The sequence below is a fragment of the Leptidea sinapis genome, chromosome 25 (genome assembly GCF_905404315.1).
Source record: "Leptidea sinapis chromosome 25, ilLepSina1.1, whole genome shotgun sequence".
NCBI lineage: Eukaryota > Metazoa > Arthropoda > Insecta > Lepidoptera > Pieridae > Leptidea > Leptidea sinapis.
This window is the reverse complement of record NC_066289.1, coordinates 11,868,724-11,887,992: the sequence shown is the minus strand read 5'-3', so window position 1 is coordinate 11,887,992 and position 19,269 is coordinate 11,868,724. Positions and strand designations below refer to the sequence as shown.

The 19,269-nt window shown below is 39.1% G+C and overlaps 1 protein-coding gene across 1 annotated transcript in view; it reads left to right on the top strand.

The window, feature by feature from the left end:
* The first annotated feature begins 1,308 nt into the window (after positions 1-1,308).
* Positions 1,309-19,269, top strand: part of LOC126971920 (cell adhesion molecule Dscam2) — a 51,698-nt gene continuing 33,737 nt past the window's right edge. The window contains exons 1-5 of the mRNA XM_050818420.1: positions 1,309-1,317; positions 1,539-1,700; positions 3,425-3,724; positions 5,400-5,519; positions 6,146-6,319. Coding sequence (XP_050674377.1) covers positions 3,478-3,724; positions 5,400-5,519; positions 6,146-6,319 — 541 coding nt within the window. The 5' untranslated portion in view covers positions 1,309-1,317; positions 1,539-1,700; positions 3,425-3,477. The remainder of the gene's footprint in view (positions 1,318-1,538; positions 1,701-3,424; positions 3,725-5,399; positions 5,520-6,145; positions 6,320-19,269) is intronic.

Here is a 19,269-nt window from a genome sequence, read left to right as displayed (position 1 = left end):
TTTTACCCTATTGCAAATTGCCCAACGCGGCTATATAAGTTTTCACTTCAAAAATATTCAAACTTGTTACTAAGCTTACATTTCATATGAATTTACAACATTATCAAGCAAAAAGGCCTTGAAATAAAACCATTGGACCATAAAATGGTAGAGCCCGTTTAAAAGAATTATTGCGAGAGATCAAATTAAGAATGGTTGGTCACTCCCCAATAATTTTCCCTTTCCTATGCCGCCTTGTGCGACCCTTGTCAACAAAAGTCCTACGTTTTCATCAAACTTTATTTACCTTCCTCTTCGACACGTTCCTCTTGCCTATTTACCTTGCGAAAATGTATTTAAGTTTTCTATACGATATACCATATATATAAAAATACATACATTTTCATACAAACATTTTATTTTCAAGAGGCTTTCATGCTGCGAGTTGAAAGGTTTGATCTAAATATTACATACGAATCCATGATTAACTTTTAATGTAATTTTATTTATTTTCTTTGCTTCTTGACCCTATTTCGACTGTGCGTAGTTTTAGTTACCTAATAATGAACATTGTTTTTCTTTAAATATATGCTTAAGCGCGTAACTCAATTATTAATTAGTACATGATGAGGATAAGCATGGCTCCAATTTATATTATATATTCATATTATTTAGGTTTCTTCCCTTCTATAGTTACACTACAGATTCATAACCTAGTCCATCTCATGCATTATACATTTCATAAGCGTGAAATTTGTTGCCCCTCGAAATTATTTTATTTAACTTTCCTACCGGAACGTAGACGCGAAGTAAAGCTATTCCAAATTTGAAACTTTTTGTTTTTATCTTACCTTAGTCACTACAGAATTACATGATTAAGTGATACATGATGAGTATAGGTAAAGCTTGTGGGTTATGGTCGGCGATGCGGTTTTAATACAATTCAAGATAGCCCAATTTGACTGTGACCACTGTGATCTATTGTGATAGCCACTGTTAATGATGGCTCACTACTAACATAGATTCCTTTTATGTATCTTTTGCTGTGAGCTGACGCATCTCATCTTATTTTTGAAATTTGGTCTTCCCAAAGAGATGCTTCACACTCAGAGGGGATGTGTAACGGAGTTTCATCTTCACTATTAGAGAATTTACATGCTCTCTCTAATCTCAATCTATCTCTAAGGCCTCGAATTGAGTGTTTGTTTAGTCTGTAGTGCTACGTTAAGATCCTGGTCCTACTTAGCCCTACTGCCTCATGCGCAGTCTTTCTGTTAAGGCTTGGATTACGGTTTTGAAATGCATTAAACCTAGAGTGATGCTCCAGATTTTACTCGTGTGGGCATGCTACAATATAACAAAGATATTCGAGAATTCTTATTGGGAGCATATTAACACTTTTCAGAAATTTCAATTCCGTCTGTTTTTTAACATTGTGGCCACTGTGATAATGTTGTATTGTGGCCTTTGAAAGCTTTCACCCAAAATCATCAAGAACGATCAATTCGATAGTAACGTGTATGGCAAACAACCACTAAATGGCAATTATTTTATTGTAGACGGACAAACGCTGCCTCTAAATCGACGACAAAAGGTGTTCCCGAACGGAACGTTGATTGTGGAACAAACTCAACGGAGCGAGGATGCGGGTACATACACTTGTCAAGCAACGAATAGGCAGCGTCATGTGGCCAGGAGGGAAGTCGAAGTTCAGATTTTGGGTATGTATTATCGTTGACAGCAGCTTTATACTTGCGTTGCCTAGTTATGATTTATGTAATGTCTGTGTCTGTTTATGAGTACGTACAGTCAGCAGAATATTAACACATCAGTTAGTACCCTGTTACTTTTATTTCCACCATTGCCTGACACAGTGCTGTTATTTACTTGTGATAGGGTACTAAATCAGTCAACAACTATTACCTACCTACATACATATTATGAAGCATGACTCCCCAGGAGGTAGGCAGATATTACTGACTTCATCCTGTAGCATCAAAACTCTTATGCTCTCAGCTTCTTGTTGTTGGGACTCTGTACTGAATTTACTTTCATCCATAACCTGATAATCAAACTGGCCCAATATTTTGTTATCAATAACATTAATTACCTCCTTTTTTACTTCTAAAGTGTATGTACATGCATGTGTGTAATAAATATAAATATTGGGTTAACTCATTTTTTCTGTCACATAATGTATACAATGCTGTCTTGACTTCTAGTCACTAAATATATACAAGGGCTATCCCAAAAACTTGCTATAAGATTTACAGAAAACATGCCACTTCATAAACATACTCGTTTATAGTGCAAAAGTACAAATTTCATCGTTATTAATAACGAGTACTGATTTGCAAAGGAATGAATCGGTCAGGTCGTATACGTCATGAGAAAAGCGCCGCTTTCCTTTATTACCACACCCCATCTTTGCCTTGTTTAGTGGCCAAGTTAAGTCACTATATATTTAGTATTTATTGCACTTTTACGGTGCTTTGCTCTAATTTAATTGTATTACAGGTTATAAATTTATATAATTTCCAAACTTACTAATCACATGTCTCCTGCCTGTGTATGCATAGGCATGCATGTTGCTAACCAGGCGGTTAATAATATGCAGAATGGGAGTAATAACTGAGGAAAATATGCTGAATGTAAACGAACCAATTAGTTGATAATCGCCATTGTTGCACGTTTTAGTGTGTAATTCTATGGGAAGTGTTTGAACCCGAATAGCTTTTGATCCCACTTAGAAACCCAAAGTAAACGATTTTAAGCTTTTCTTTTCAAGACCTTTCCAACGACATACTATTAGTTTGTACCTATTGCGGTTCCTGAGGAATAAAATTTCCAACGCCGTCTTTGTGTTATATAATATTATAATAATGTCATTTATATAGTATAAACGTTTCTTAATAAAAGTGAAAAGCTTTGTAATTAGAATCACATCAAGTATTTTGCCTTCACTATGTAGGTACATTTGTGTTGTGTGTCGTTTTCAATTAATGTGTACAATCAACACTTATTTCATTATATTACTACATAATTAATATATATCAACGTGATGTTTTAACAAAACCACCAAGCATCCTTACAAATTCAGCACGAAAAATATAATAAAAACTAAAGTTATTCTTTCGTCTTTGTACCTGATTCAAGAGTAGGTATGTGCAGTATCAGATTTGTTATCTAACATGGATACCATCGGAGCACCTACAAACATTAAAGTCTCGCCCTCACAGACCTAATTGCTGTAATAAAGTGAAACATAAAAAAATCCTATAGATCCCGGCATCACTAAGCCTTACATTAAACGGTAAACAGGCTTAAAATTTCGTATTAATTACTCGTAAAGTCGACTTTTTCCTGCAAAACAAGTTGGTGTTTTGCCAAAATGGTGTTTTAGCTTTAATTGGACGAAAGTCGATTTAATTAAATTCGTTTTCAGTGCAGCCAAAGATACTGCCCATCCAGCCTCTAACGAATTTATTGAGGGAGGGTATGAGGGCTGCGATCTCCTGTCAAATACTGGAGGGTGATTTACCGATTGCTTTTCGATGGGAGAAGAATGGGCAGCCCGTGACGTCATCGCCATACGCTCCAAGCGGCATCATGACGAGGAGGATGGACGAGTATAGCGCTTCGTTGGTGATTGAGCATATTACGTCGTTGCATAGTGGGAACTATACTTGTATAGCTTCGAACGTGGCTGGATCTGAACGCTTCACAGTTCCACTAACTGTTAATGGTAATTAAAAATACTACTTGGCTTTTCGTTTTATTCCGATTTAAATAAATATTTATTAATCCAGTTTTCATTGAATTTTCAGACGCTCTTGTGCCGTTATTAACCGAGCTAAGTTAGGATGTAGAAAAGGCATATTTAAGAACTTTTATTTTAATTATCCGTGTGGATAACAGTATTGGTATGTGTGCACTCGGTTTTTATGGGTGTACGAAATAAGATGGCCCATTTATTGCTAACAAATGTTGTGGTTATAATATAAATGGTTGTGGATACCATAAAACGATTCTTCTATATCATAGTTTTAATTCAAAGTATCTGTGAAACGCCTATAAGGATTTATTTTAAATCTATTTTCTAAGCTATTCCTCACAACGGCATGTAATTTTTAAGTAATACGAGGACAAATTGGCGTACGTACAGGTTACCTGATGTTAAGTGATCACCGCCGCCCATATTCTCTGCAACACTAGAATCACAGGAACGTGTTTTGCGCCCTTCTGTAATTAAGGTGTAAAAAAAATTAACAAAAACAACCAACTTCAAAAACACTATTCCAAAACAATAGATATAATATAGACAAAAAAAGTATAAAAATAATTGCATATTTTTATACAATCTTATTCTAGTTACGATTATTGTAATTTTTTGAAGCGGTGTCCTTCCGCCGCGACCCGCTCTCGCCTCTCACCTCCTCACGACTCAAGCACATCTCACCTATAACTATGTATGTAGTTACAAACCTATCTTGGATGACACCGACTGGACCAAATTACAATCCACACGGGAAGCACGCTTTCAAATAAAAAAAGAATTATCAACGTCGGTTCACCCAGTCAAAAGTGTTGAGGTAACTAACATAAAAAAAACCGACGAATTGAGAACCTCCTCCTTTTTTGAAGTCGGTTAATAATAAGTAATGATATAATTTAAGGGATATCTTTAATAAATTAATATCAAATCCCTTCGTGGGTTTCACATAAAAAAAGCTCGCAATCTTCGAGATCTTAATAATGTAATAATGTTAAAACAACGGCTGCTTTTCGTTTCATAGGTTTCTTTTAGCACTGTTTGTATATGTGGACCCGGTGATCAATTCTGCCAATAGTCTCGATATTAATAGGTTATGCGACAACTTTTATAATAATAATAATACTTAATCTTTATATTAATGACAAACAACTAATTAACAATAATTCAGTAAATCCATACAAATTTATAATCTAACTAAATGATATTTAATATAAACTATCATTACTGCAGATTAGCCTCATCGTTGGATTGTGTACTGATTTCATGTTGTGTATAAATTCCTTGATGTGTTATTTTCTTTCCCTTCTAAAACAACTGCGCGGAAAAAAGAATGTGAGATTTATGATACTGAAAGTTTACATAAAGAAAAGTGCAGAAAGCTGAACCAAAGAAAATTGTAATGTGTATTACAAATTAATAAATGAAATAATTCAGTCAATGTATCTGAACATCAGAATAATGGCTAAAGTTTAGTATTAACGTTTGAAGAGATCATAATATGGTCGTTTTTCTTTCCTATTGAGTTATAAATCTAAATTTTGTATGAACCATGGTAACACGATCTCCAGTGTAATAAATCGACTGTAATCACATGAAATATCCTCCAAAAGACAATGTAGGTGTATAACATAAAGATCTTGTTTAGTTCCACCTCGCTGGCGTTTGGAACCGGGTGACATGGCCGTGGCAGCTGGCCAGGACGTAATTCTGCAATGCCAAGCTGATGGCTATCCAAAACCAACTATCACCTGGAAGAAAGCAGTTGGTAAGATATCAATATTAATAGCTATTGTAGCTGTTACAAATATCATTCGGTGTCCTTTAATGAAAACCTTACATTTTTAACTAAAAATATATCATTAATATCGAAATGTCTGATGTTTAATATCAAATACTTATTTTAAGTATTTTTAGCTATCTGCTGTGTTTGGAAAAGCTATTGCTAAGTTCTTGAATGTAATGTTTTTCATAGATAATTAAGTAAATATCAGTGTAACTACTAGATTTTTTTTAAATGAAAATTCTGGACGAGACGAGCAGGACGTTAAGCTGATGGTTATTGATACGCCCTGCCATTACAATTCAGTGCCGCTCAGGATTCTTGAAAAACCCAAAAATTCTGAGCGGCACTACAATTGCGCTCGTCACCTTTAGACATAAGATGTTAAGCCTCGTTTGCACAGTAATTTCACTAGCTACGGCGCCCTTCAGACCGAAACACAGTAATGTTTACACATTACTGCTCCACGTCAAAAATAGGCGCCGTTGTGGTACCCATAATCTAGACGGCATCCTGTGCAAAGGAGCCTCCCACTGGTTTTTGTGTCGCAATTGTGTGTTAGCCTTTGAAATATAGTTCTTTTTAATAATTGGTAATATCTTGTCTTGAAGGTAATACGCCCGGGGAATACAAAGACTTCATGTTCGATGGAAACTCGCGTGTTCTGGACAACGGGTCTCTGATTTTTGAAAGAGTGGCCAAGGACAGCGAAGGGCATTACTTGTGTGAAGCAAGAAATGGTATCGGAGCCGGTCTCAGCAAGCTTATCTTCTTGAAAGTTAACGGTAAGATAGACAATCTATTACACATTTTTGACACAACATTACTATGTTGTTTTTAACTTTCAATCTTGAATAGTGACGAGCGGGAACCTTTTCCCTTAGATTTCAGCGTATTACTTTAATTAATTTTACTTTGTTGTTTATGAAGATATTTAAATAAAACAAACGCTAAATATTAAGAGGTGGTTATAGTTATAAGCATATATAATTAGTTACATATGAATTAAAGAATTGCCAGTTTACTAATATTAAATTATATGTCTAGCGTTACAAGAACTTTGGAAACGATATCATATATGTGGTACTAATGATAATATTATGCGTCTGTCATTTTGAATAACAAAAATGATGAATGAAAACAGCACATTACTTGAGATATTATTAGTCTAATCAAAACTCGATTTTGAGAACAAAAGATCTCATAAGTTTTACATACATAGTTCATAAGATTTGAGAAGCTTCTCATAATTATTCTGCTCAACTTTAAATTGCTCATATCTAAACGGTAGTTTAAAACTATTCGGTATTCGAGTAAAGTTCCACGTCACTTCAAATACTTACTTGCAAGATCGACTCAAGCGGTGAGTGAAATTAAACGCAGCTGTATAAAGCGTTGGACACATTAGGGGACAAATGTAGCGGTTTCTTTTTTCTTTTATCACCTAATGGAAGGCGATATCCAGCTGGCCCATGGATATCCGCAACACCGAAGACATGCGTTCACGAGGTGTATGCAGTACGCTTGAAGTTTCCTAAATCGTATTGTTGTGGGAAATTTAACATTTTGACGTGATGTCTTGTGTTTGAATGCAGCTACAGGTATTATTCTGAAGAACTTCTCCATACACTAGCCGTGATATGCATGCGATAGAAGATGCAGAGAGACTATGTTTCCACGCAACACCAATAACCGGTTGGAGATGGCTTGATCGTCATAATACGAGCCGCTATGCGGTCAGATGGAAGACGCTGTAATATACCAATAAGTTCCCACTTCTAAGCGGGTTCTCCCCGAGTACCAACAGTTGGTACTATTAGCGAGGCATTTCGCTAATTTAAATTCAAAATTTCGCCTTATAACTATAGTTACATGCGGTGATTTGAAGTATATTTCTGCTGAAATTTAACCTAACAATTATGTGGAATGCTTGAAAACATTAATAAGTGTTCAAAGATAAGTCATCCGAATTGGTCTTGGTGATCAGTGCCAGATTATTTCTTGTAGCTTATCGAAATGTAAGCGATAAAGAAGGTAGTGGATATTAATTTAATGAATTACCTAAACAACGAGAAAGAGGAATTGATATTTTAAACGATGTTGAATGCGGCACTGACACGTATGCAAGCATGACTCTTGGAGCGGAAGCAAGCAACATGCCTAGCGTCACTTATATTGAGCGTTGCGCGTCAATTTGCGGGACATTTTCTCTCCTAGTGTATCCTTGGCTTAACAGTTATGTTCGACCGCTGATTGGTCGTTCGGTAATATCTCCCCACAGCGCCCACCTTCAATGAGACCAGTTTTTGCCTTGTCCGCATAATAATTAATAGTATTTTATGCAGCAATTGTATGAGGGTCAAAAAACACGAGTAACGTATGAATGACGCCACGAGCATGTCGAATACATTATTTTTTCTACGACTAGGTAATTTTCAATAAAACAAAAATTAAACAAAGAAATAGCTCTAAATTTTTCGAGTTGTCGCATAAATGGGCGAGAAATGTATTCTATACAATAGGTATACTTGCCTCTGGTGAGTGGTTTCATTTTTCCTTCAAGAAAAGGCAAAGGAACACTCATACAGCCAACGCGGGAAAATAGAAAATTACAAAATATACCTAGCAGCATCTTGGCAAATTATAAAAACGAGCTTTTTTCTTAAGTTGACATTAAAATGTTTTGTATGTAATGTAGTATGTTCTGCGTATTACCTAATATTTATATGAACCTACCATACCTAACCTACATTTAGTTGTCTGCGACACCGAAACAACTGTACTTTTTTGCGACATTATAGTACGGTAAACAATGCTTGTTTAGGCCATAGAGTATAGACTTTTTCAAAGAGCAAATAAAGTATGTACTTATATTACTGGTTGCGGCTGTATAAATGACAGATAAAAGTAGAAGAGTAGAAAAAGATATGAATAATTTAGAGATGAATATCCCAATATTTTAATATTATTTCAACCGTTCAAAATATTGGCTTAAATATATAATACTAAATAAATGTATGTAATATATAATAAATTTACCTCCATCACAGGGTGACTGTTTGAGACTGACTAAGTTAAAATAAGTAAATAGTTATATGAAACCTTGGTATTTTACTATAGAAGAAAAACTTCATCAAGACGAGGTTAATAATACAAAATAAAATAGGTGGCCTTTATCCGTCTCATTATTAACGCGATGTAAAGTTACTCCAAGTTTAAAATTACTTCTCCCTGTCATACGCTCTTCCGCACCAACCGTTCGAATGAGGCACGTGATCGCACGCATCGTGAACCTTGGTATGTATTATTCAACTCTCAGGTTGTTGGTAAGAGCGCTCGGAAGGAACCCGAGAGTAGCGCGTTCGAGTCCCGCATCGTCCATGAATTTATGTATGGTTTAGATTTGTAAATTTAATCCCAGAAGTGAGAAATATCACTTTAAAAAATAACAAACTTTTTAGAAATACTCATAGTGTACAATGGAGCGCAATTATAGATATTAATTCCACAGCACGAGTCGATATGAATCCTGTATTTTTATATAGCCGCTGAAAACCTTTGGAATGTCTCAATGGCTGCCTTCAGTGGCACAAGGAAGAAGCTGAAATGAAAATTCTTTTCCCTCATTATTGCTTTCAACAAGCAATAAGGGCTATCTTCATTCCGTTATAAAATATTTTCAACCTTCCTCTCGTTCATAATGAATAATTGTTAATCTGGACCAAAATAATTGTGAACACAATTTCTTTTAATAACGTTTAAAAGAAATGAAACAACCTTCAGTGCGAATATTAAATATAAATAAATAAAGCAATATTTTCGTTAGCTGCTAAAGCTATTATATTCTAGTTTATGATTTGTTTCATTACTATGCTGCTTATGCTGAAAATTTGAGATATCTAAGGAGCTTCGTAGAGTAGTTCGCAAATTCAAAGATCTCGAACGAGAAGCAACCTTACCGTCGAATAAATTGATGTGTGGCATTAAGTGGCAGTGTGGCAGTGAAGGCAAGCAAAAATTAATTGCAAAATACGTGCATAAACAGAGTTTGTCTCTAAATTATGGGACAGTTATTGAAAAATTTAATTAATTAAGGTGGGCCTGAAAGAAGACTGAATAGATAGAGACCAGATCAGGGATGTATCTAAAAAAGGCCCAGGTGGAAAGTACCAAGATTAAATAGCTTTCTAAATTAGAAAGATATTCAATCTTATTATTATTATCTCATAGAATATATTATAGTACACACTGTCAAAGAAAACATAAAAGTTCATACCCTCATAGAATATATAATAGTAGAAACCCTCATAGTTTATATAATAGTACAAAATGTCATAGCATACATAAAGTACAAACCATCATAATAGTACCTAGAAGTAGTACCGCGTTAAATGAAGTCCATGGTTTTGCCAAGTCAATATGTACAGATTTAGAAGAATATATAGAGATGATTATACCTTAAGAGAGTTCAAAAAGCATGTATACTGTACACCCTTAATGCTATATGCAAATTTTTATACATTTAAACTCAAGTTTAAAACTGCCTTACACACACAAACAGACAAGACTATAGCAAAGAGTAGGGATAGATATTTATGACTATAGCGTGATATATTCTGAATATGTAATAGATAAATAGTTACACTGGCCTTCAAAAGTAAGTATCATACTTTTAAAATTGGGATAACGTTTTAAGTTCACAAGATATACTTTCGAAATAAAAAGGACTCCAAAGAGAATTTAATTTTATACATAAAAAGTTTATAGTCGGTAACCTTCTTTTAAGGATTGGCTGAAAAAAAACTTCAAAAACAAAACCATTCCTTTTTCAAAATGGACGTTTCCGAATTACACTTTTACCATTCACATTTTTCTTTCTGTTTTAAATTTTTTTCAAGATCGATGGGTCTTGTTTTAAAAATTTATGCTAAAAAGCACATAACATTTATTATCATGCCTCTTTCAGTTGAAGAATGTGCTAGGATCATGGCTTTTCTGGAACTAGGCATCAGTATGCGTCGCACTGCAAGAATGGTGGGTGTGACGGTACGAACGGTCCAGAAGGTAAAGCGAAGGTACGAAGAGACTGGACACCATCTGAGGAGACCTTGTAATGGCAGACCCAGGTGTACCAGTGCACGAGAAGATCGTTATATTATTTCCACTGTGTTACGAAATCGCCACCAAAATGCAGTTGAAGTCCAGCAACAGCTACTTCAGACCCGGAGGGACTACATTAGTGACAGTACAGTGAGAAGAAGACATGCTGAAGCAAATTTGAAACCCCGAAGACCAGCGAGTGGCCCAAAACTCGAGAGACAGCATCGAGTAGCGAGACTGCGATACGCCCATGAACACATGCAGTGGGATGAAGAAGAGTGGTCAAGAATTTTGTTTGCAGATGAGTCTCGATTCTCCTTTTACACTTGTGATGGAAGGCGAAGTGTTTACAGGCGACCTGGTGAGCGATACCTTCAAGCCTGCATCTCAGAAAGAGTCCAATACGGTGGAGGCAGTGTACATGTATGGGCTGGCATATCCTCAGAAGTTCGCACAGAGCTAGTAGCCATAGAAAATGGCACCCTCACTGGGCAAAGATATGCTCAAGAGATATATAGGTTATAGGTTATAGGTTATAGGTTATCACGGGCTATTATCCGCAACTCGACGACTACAGCGCGCCTATTTTGCGTGCTGAGGAGGGCGGCTAATCCTGCCACCCCAGTTCCTCAAGGTAATGTATCAAACCTCTGATGTCACCCATGACCTCGGGGAGAGTCCTCGGTGACCCCAGGTGTTTGGCCCGGTATGAGGCCACACTCCTACACTCCAAAATGACGTGTGCGGCCGTTTCGTCCGCCTCCGTGCAGGCTCTGCACAGTGGGCTGTCGGTGACACCTATATTGAACAGATGCTTGTTAAAAGGGCCGTGACCCGTTAGTACATGAGTTATTTTCCGTAACCTAGGTCGTGGAAGTTTTACTAGCTTGCGAGAGAGCTTGGGGTCTATTTGAGGTAGAGCTTCTTTTGCTTGTCTACACCCACTTACTTCCATCCAGTACTTATTATGTAATTCCTTGGTGTGTTGGCGTATTACCTTCGTAGGCCAGCTAGGCGGGAGAGGAATAGTTGGTTCTGGTCCTTTTGCTGTCATCGCTGAGCCTCTCCTGGCCAATTCATCAGCGGCATCATTCCCTCGTGAGTTACTGTGACCCTTTATCCATTGAAGAGTTACTTGGTTGTTATTTTCGCATAACTCCCTCAGACGCTGGTGACAGTTGTATATTAGCTTAGAGGTGATAGTGTGGCTTTGTAGGGCTTGTAGTACTGATTTGCTATCTGAAAGGATGCGGATGGAGTAGTCTTTTACCTTTCGAGTCAAAGTAGCAGTGACTGCTTCTATGATACCCATACATTCTGCTTGGAAGACAGTGTTATGAGCTCTTAGTGATGCAGCTATTCTTATATTTAGGTCATCCGAGAACACTCCGTATCCCGTGCCCGACCTTGTCTTTGAGCCATCTGTGAAAATCCTGAGGTCTTTTGTACTGAGGTCCTCTTTCAGTTCTTCATACAGCTGTATTTTGTATCTCTTATCGAATATGTATTCCTTTGGAGATCTATCACTTACTGCCAACAGCAGAGGCTCCTTTTCAATCACCTCATTTAGAACCTCTGGGTGTGGGGATTGAGTGGTCTTCCAAAGATTTAATGTCTTCAACCTTACTGCGGCGCAGGCCGCCTCTTGTTTTATATAGAGGTGTAGAGCCGGAAGGTTCAGCATAGCTTCTACAGCCGCGGTAGGTGTGGTTCGCATACATCCTGTGATAGCCATACACGCTAGTCTTTGGAATCGTTGCAGTTTATTACAAGTAGTGTTCAGCTTGGTGCGTGGCCACCATACAACTGCGCCGTAACATATCATAGGTCGTATCACAGCTGTGTAGAGCCATAGTAGGATGTTCGGGGCAAGTCCCCATGTCTTTCCTAACATTCTACGGCATTGCCAGAAGGTTACGGTAGCTGCATTTATTTTTGATTCCAAGTGGGCCGCCCAGTTTAACTTGCTGTCAAGTATAACTCCTAAGTATTTCACTTCGCTGTTTAGTTGGAGTTCGGTGTTAAACAGTTTTGGCAGTTTATAGTTACCCAGAATTCTTTTGTTTGTGAACATTACCAATTCCGTTTTCTGTGGGTTGACTGATATGTCGTTATCTATGCACCATCTTTCCACGATTTTCAATGCTGCATTAGTTACTTCACATATAGTACTGGCAAACTTTCCGCTTATTAATATAGTTAGGTTCGTCTGCGTAGCCTACCGTAAGGTAGTGATTTTCGTTTAGAGTGGTAATTAGATCATTTACTACCAAGTTCCATAAAAGAGGTGAGATAACTCCTCCTTGGGGGCAGCCTTTAGCTACAAATGCTTTATGTGTCTCACTTTCATTTAGTAATATCACTCTGTGTTTGAGCATGTTTTCAATCCATGATGACAGAGTTGTACATACTCCATGGCGGTGTAATGCTTCTTTTATTTTTGTAAATTTTGTCTTATCGAAGACTCCTTCAATGTCCACGAAGGTTCCTAGACAAAAGGTTTTTTCCGAAAGTGCGCCCTCTATAACGTTCACTACAGCGTGGAGTGCAGATTCGGTGCTTTTACCCTGACTGTATGCGTGTTGGTTGGGGTGTAGGGGTATGTTCTTAAGGTAATTCTCCCTCAGTTCTCTTTCACACAGCCTTTCTAGGGTCTTCAGGGTAAAAGAGGTAAGACTTATGGGTCTGTAAGATTTAGCGTTAGAATAGTCACTTTTACCTGGTTTAGGTATGAAAATCACTTTAACTTCCCTCCATATCCTAGGGATGTATCTATGCGCTAGACACGCCCTGAAAATGTTGATCAGCCGGTTGTGGAGACCTTCTCCTCACCATTGCAACAAGGCGGGAAAGATCCCATCAGGTCCTGCTGACTTAAAGGGGTGAAAGGAATTTATAGCCCACTTTATTTTATCGGTTGTCACCAACTTGTGTGCTTGTTGCCAGTCAGCTTCCTCAGCGGTTATGTTTTCATTTACCCACTCGATATGCTGCATTATTTTGCATCCTGGAAAGTGAGTTTCCGTCAGGACTCGCTCTGTTTCCTCTGATGAGTTGGTACATGTACCGTCAGGTTTCAGCAGGGATCCGAGGATTTGCCTGGGTTGGTTAGAGATTAATTTCCTTGCCCTGTTGGCCTGGTTATGGCATTGGATGCTGCTGCAAAATTTACGCCAGCCTTCTGATCTTCTGTATCTGATGCGTTTCTTGTATTCAGACTTACACTCTTTGTAGATGTCCCAGTCGTATTGATCGCCTGTGTTCATTGCGCGGTTCAGATGTCTCCTCACTTTTTTCCTGAGCCTTTCTAATTCAGGTCCCCACCAGGTCTGGGGTCTTGGTCTGTCTGATTGAGGGCTGGTAAGGGGACATGTAGCATGATAACTGGCAGTCATGAATTCGTATATTTGTGCTATTTGGTTTTCGATGTTATCTACTCCGATTATCCTGGCTGGGAGTGTTTCGTCCTTTAGACGCGATTCCATCAGCAACTTGTACTGAGTAAGATTCGTTCTGCGGGGTTTCCTCTTGGGAGGTGGTGTAGTGATGTTTACCTCCAGGTTAAAAAGTATCCATCTGTGGTCTGAGCAGGATGCTTCTTTCGACATGCCAATTGGATATATAATCAGACATTCCCTCTGTTGCTAAAGTGATGTCTATAATTGTTTTGCTCCTCCTATTTACAAAGGTGGGTTTTGAACCTACATTCAAAATATTAAGGTTAGTAGAAAAAAGGTATTCAGTGAGTTGCTTACCCCTTTTGTTGGTTGTTTGCATGCCCCAGAGCGGGTGATGTGCATTGCAGTCTGCAGCCACAATAAGCTCGCTCTTGGTTGTCTCGCAGTAGTTCACCAGGTTGACAAGTTCTTCCGGCGGTGGGTCTTCCCCGTCAGGCATATAGACGGAGGCGACCACTATCGCTCTCTGGTGAGTTGGAAGGATGTGTCTGTCCAGTATTTTTATTGCGCATAAGTCTCTGTAACAAAAATCTGTTAGGGGTTGCACATGTAGATTATTAGAAATGTAGATACAGGCTCTAGGGTGTTCTGGTCCTGAGTAATGTATAAGCTTACCTCCGATATTGGAGAGATGGCATATCCGGCCCCGCCTAACCCACGGCTCCTGGATTAGGGCGAGAGCTGTAGGGTTAGATTCCAACCATTTCCGAAGTTGGGCCGTTGCGGTTTCGCTATGGTGGAGGTTTATTTGGATGGTGCTGCACTTAGAAGGGGATGCCATCTTTGGATAGCACACCCTCCTCGCCATCCCCGATGCAGAGCTCTTCAATGCCCTTGGTGCAGTCGGCATCGCCTTTGGTGCCCGCCGCCAGAAGCTCTTCGAGCTCCTTTAGGCTGTCGAGCACTTCCTCCGAGGGAGAGCTAGTGGCGCAGTTGCCGTCTGCTGGGTCAATTGTTTGAGCGTCCATGGGTTCCGGCAGTGCATCATTGTCGTCTATATTATTCTCTGTTGTTGTCAATGCCTCACCGTTTGTATCCTTAGAGGGGGGGGGGTCTCGGTGTATTTACCTCCTGGCCCCTGGAACTTCAGATATACTGAGCCCAGCATGAATGAAAGCCGGCGCTCATGCTCCAAGATTTTGGGGATTTGGTCCTCCTGGATGCTTACCACGATGAAGCTGTGGTCGTTGTGGTGATAAAAGGCGTGTAATAACCAGCTGTCTACTTTGGCCCAAGAGTTTTGGAACCGTAGCATCCCGCCGATTGCTTTGGTGTCCTTCCATTCACCTGGTAGTATGCCACACCTGACGCGGTTGGGAATTTCCCAGATGTTTTTTACTGCCAGGGTGTCACCGTTAGGGAGTTGGATTTCCAGGACAGCAGTTTTCAGCCACTCCAATGTTTTAAGATTAGAGCACCACAGTTTTAGGATGCCCCCATCATAGATGGGTTTGCCCAGAAACGCAGACCCTTCTCTGTCTTCACTCATAGCGGCCGTCATGGCTGTCATGAGCTTATCTTCAAGCTTGCTTTGTATAAGCTGTGCCATATTTGCGTCAATATGCCCTGTAGTGGTAGATGTTATGGCCACAACAGGGTCGGTTTTCGCAGCGTTGGCGTATGATGTCGGTTTGGGCCGATTTAGCAATTTGGCCCTCATGGTCACCCCTCGGAGAGTTGGTTTCATCCAAGCGAGTGCGTTTGGTGGATGTCGAGGGTTGGGCTACTCTGCCTGCTTTGTTGGAAGGAGGCCCTCGGTTGTCTGGGGCCTTCCTAGGATCATACCGGGCTTGCTTGACCGGCATATCCGAACCTCGTGAGGTGCTGGGTTGCGGTTCGGGTTCAGAGGAGGGCATTGAGGCGCTAGCTTTCTGAGCGTTGGCCTTGCGAAGGCGAGCTGCTATGCGCCTTTGCCTCCTGTTGGGTCGATGGCGATCTGTGTTGTCATGTGCCGAGTGACTCTCCCCTATTCGGGGTTTGTTTTGGTTTCGGCCCTTGTAAGATACGAGGGTCCAACCTGCCTCCAGTCTGCTGACTGATTGGGCAGACACTGCTGTTGCGGCGTCTGTGACCATAGACGGTTCCCTATTAGGCTCCTTAGTCTGTAATTTCTGGGTGCCAGCAGGTGCTGAACACGCTCCAGAGGTCTGTGTGGTCCCGGTCGATTTCTCCGCCGGGGAATTAGTTTGTTTTGGGGTTTTTTTGGATCTTGGGTTGTCCATACTTTACCGAGTAAAAACTTCGTTCCCCTTGCTCCCCACCCTCCACCGAGCCCGCAACTGGGGATGGTTAACTTAACCATCAGGGCTGCAAGGGGAATATAGGTCCAGCTGGTTGGCCTCTTGCGCGACATCGGGAGCTCGAGATGAGCGGCTGATGGATTCGATCCTATCCATCAGTTCCTCCAACCATTCTTACCCCGTCAGCATGGCTGAGCACCTCCACTTGCGGGGACCAGCCGAACCTCGCCTGTGGCTCCGCCGAGGCGGGGACACATGACCATTAACCTTGTGGCGGCTACTCACGGGGCTACCGTTTAGCTTGAAATCAGGACCGAAGGAAGCGTATTACGTTACAGGGGTAACTAATCCCCGACCCCTGTCCCGCTCAACCTCCCAGGACTCCGTCATCCCCGCGTACGGCGATCAATTGCGCAGGCCAAAGACGCAGGTGGATGCTGTAAAATCTTCCGGTTGGCACCCACTAACCGCCGGAAGAGTGGAGCAGATATTAGCCACTGGCCAGCAAAGGACTGCCATTACGCAGCGATTAGTGAAAATCGAGCGCAATAACAAATCAGTCACAGGCGCAATGTTTCCAGGGTGCACCGGAGAGGTAGGTGTCATTCTATTCAGAACGCCTAAGAAAGGTTTCATCGTGGATCGACACCACCGCCCACACGTGGAGGTTTCTGCTAAGCACCCCAGTGCTCAAGAGATTCTCAATGAGTATGCAGGGCCGTATTTAGCAAATATGGGTGATGGATCGATGCTGCTGCATGATAATGCCCGGCCACACACGGCTCATATCGTACAAGAGTATATTCAGGAGGTCGGTATCAGCGTGATGGCTTGGCCATCAAGAAGTCCTGATCTCAACCCGATTGAACACGCTTGGGATGAGCTTGGGAGGCTAGTCAGAAATCGCAGACCACCACCTACTACCCTCAGGGCACTAAAGCAGGCCCTGGTAGAAGAATGGGAGAATATTCCCCAATATCGGCTCCGAAATCTAGTGTTCAGTATGCCAAACCGGCTCGAAGCTGTAATCAGAGCTCGAGGAGGCAATACCAGTTATTAAAAATTAAATAACAGGTATAGTTGAATTTTTTACACTTAACTAAAAATGTCTATTTTCATTGTTTTATCTTTTTTAAGTTAAAAATGTTACAAATGTATAATTTTAGTTTCTAAGATTAAAGCCTATAAAATTTGCAACAAAACGTTTTTAATCTGAAATCTCTACCTTCTATAGTTAAGAAAAAAATTTAATTTGAAAAGTGTGATACTTACTTTTGCAGGCCAGTGTAGAATAAATAGTATAATAGATTTTAAAACATAATTATATGAAACTCAGTATCTGTATAATTACAACATTTGAAAGTTTATTTTAATTTTTTTTGGTGATTTATATCTGGTGGACGTTCTCTAATAGCACCTCAGGGACGGGGGCGACTGAAAACCAGCGCTGCTTGGAATAATGTACGCCGAGCAGCAGAAGCTGAGCCGCTACCTTTTGTTTTAATTTTAAGTTGTGATCTGTAGCATGTATGTTATTCTCTATTTTTTCTTTGAAAACAATAAATATGATTTTATTTTTATTTATTTATTTTATATTTTATACATAATTTTATCTAATGTCATAGGTTGGAATTACCCTTACTAAATTATCAGATAATTTTAATATCTTGGATTATGAGCGTGTTTATCACGTTACGTTTCACGGCAAATGTGATAAAGTGTGTGTGTACTAATATGTACTCACGCAACAAGTTATTCTTCTTTGGCGTATAAAAAAGAATCCTTGAAGAAATTTCTTCCTCGTGGTATTTTACGTTTGTAGGATAATAAACAATAAAGTAACAAAGAAATATTAAATGCAATTAAAATATTATTGTACCGTAGTATTGTGTTATATAACGTGTAATTAAATATTATAAAATTATTTTTATACAATTGGTGAGAAATTACTTTGTTTCTTTAAAACTTGTATGTATAAATTGACAATTATTTAATTCTCGGCCATTGGTTGTGGTTCAGTATACGTTGTTAACCAGCTAAAGTCAGGGTGTCGAATTCTTCCTTTTTTAATATATAAATAAATAAATAAATAAAAATATTTTATTTCGGACAGATAGCCAATTTTGCATTAAAAAAGGTATATAACATTACTTAATTAATTAGATAACATTAATAAATTAAAAAAATATATAAATTAGAATTAAAAAATATAAATTAAAAATTACAAATTGAGAATTATAAATATTAAAAATAACATTATTATATAAGAAAAAATTTTGGTGTATTTCGGTGGTAATGTTTTACCGTTTTGATTGATCGTTATGATTATTATATAATCACGTCAGAAATCCCGCTCTAGCACTACGCATTACAGCATAAAAATCGTCAATCCTGTGCATCGCAAACATACCCGACGCGCTACACCTCCATGGCAACCCCAGTAGAGATCGAAACGCATTGTTATATTACACTCTGAGAGCGTCAAAAGTGGCTTTGGTGAAGTTGTAGAGGTGTAGAGCGCCTGGCAGTAGGCTTTGAACAGGGTGACCTTTACTTGTCAGGAACAGCGGGATAGATATTTAAACTTAGTAACATAATGCAGTTCAGACCCACATAGTTTTATAGGCAGTACATTTTCTGGACCTTTTTTGTATTTAAATATCATAATATTTTATAGCACCTGACGTATGCACCACACATTCTGATTAAGCTTGGCAAACATGTTATATTGGCATGAAAAACATCGTTTCAAAGTTATTTCAGGTTAGGTTTAAATTAATTCGCACCTGACCTAATATATTCCAAGACACGAATCGGGTAGAGTTCTAAATCACTTTATTGTAATGTCCTTTTATGTAATTCTATCGAGCTCGGTCGCCTTCAGATAAGTGCAAACTGCTGCTTTATTATACCTTTATAAAGTTGGGTCCAATTTAT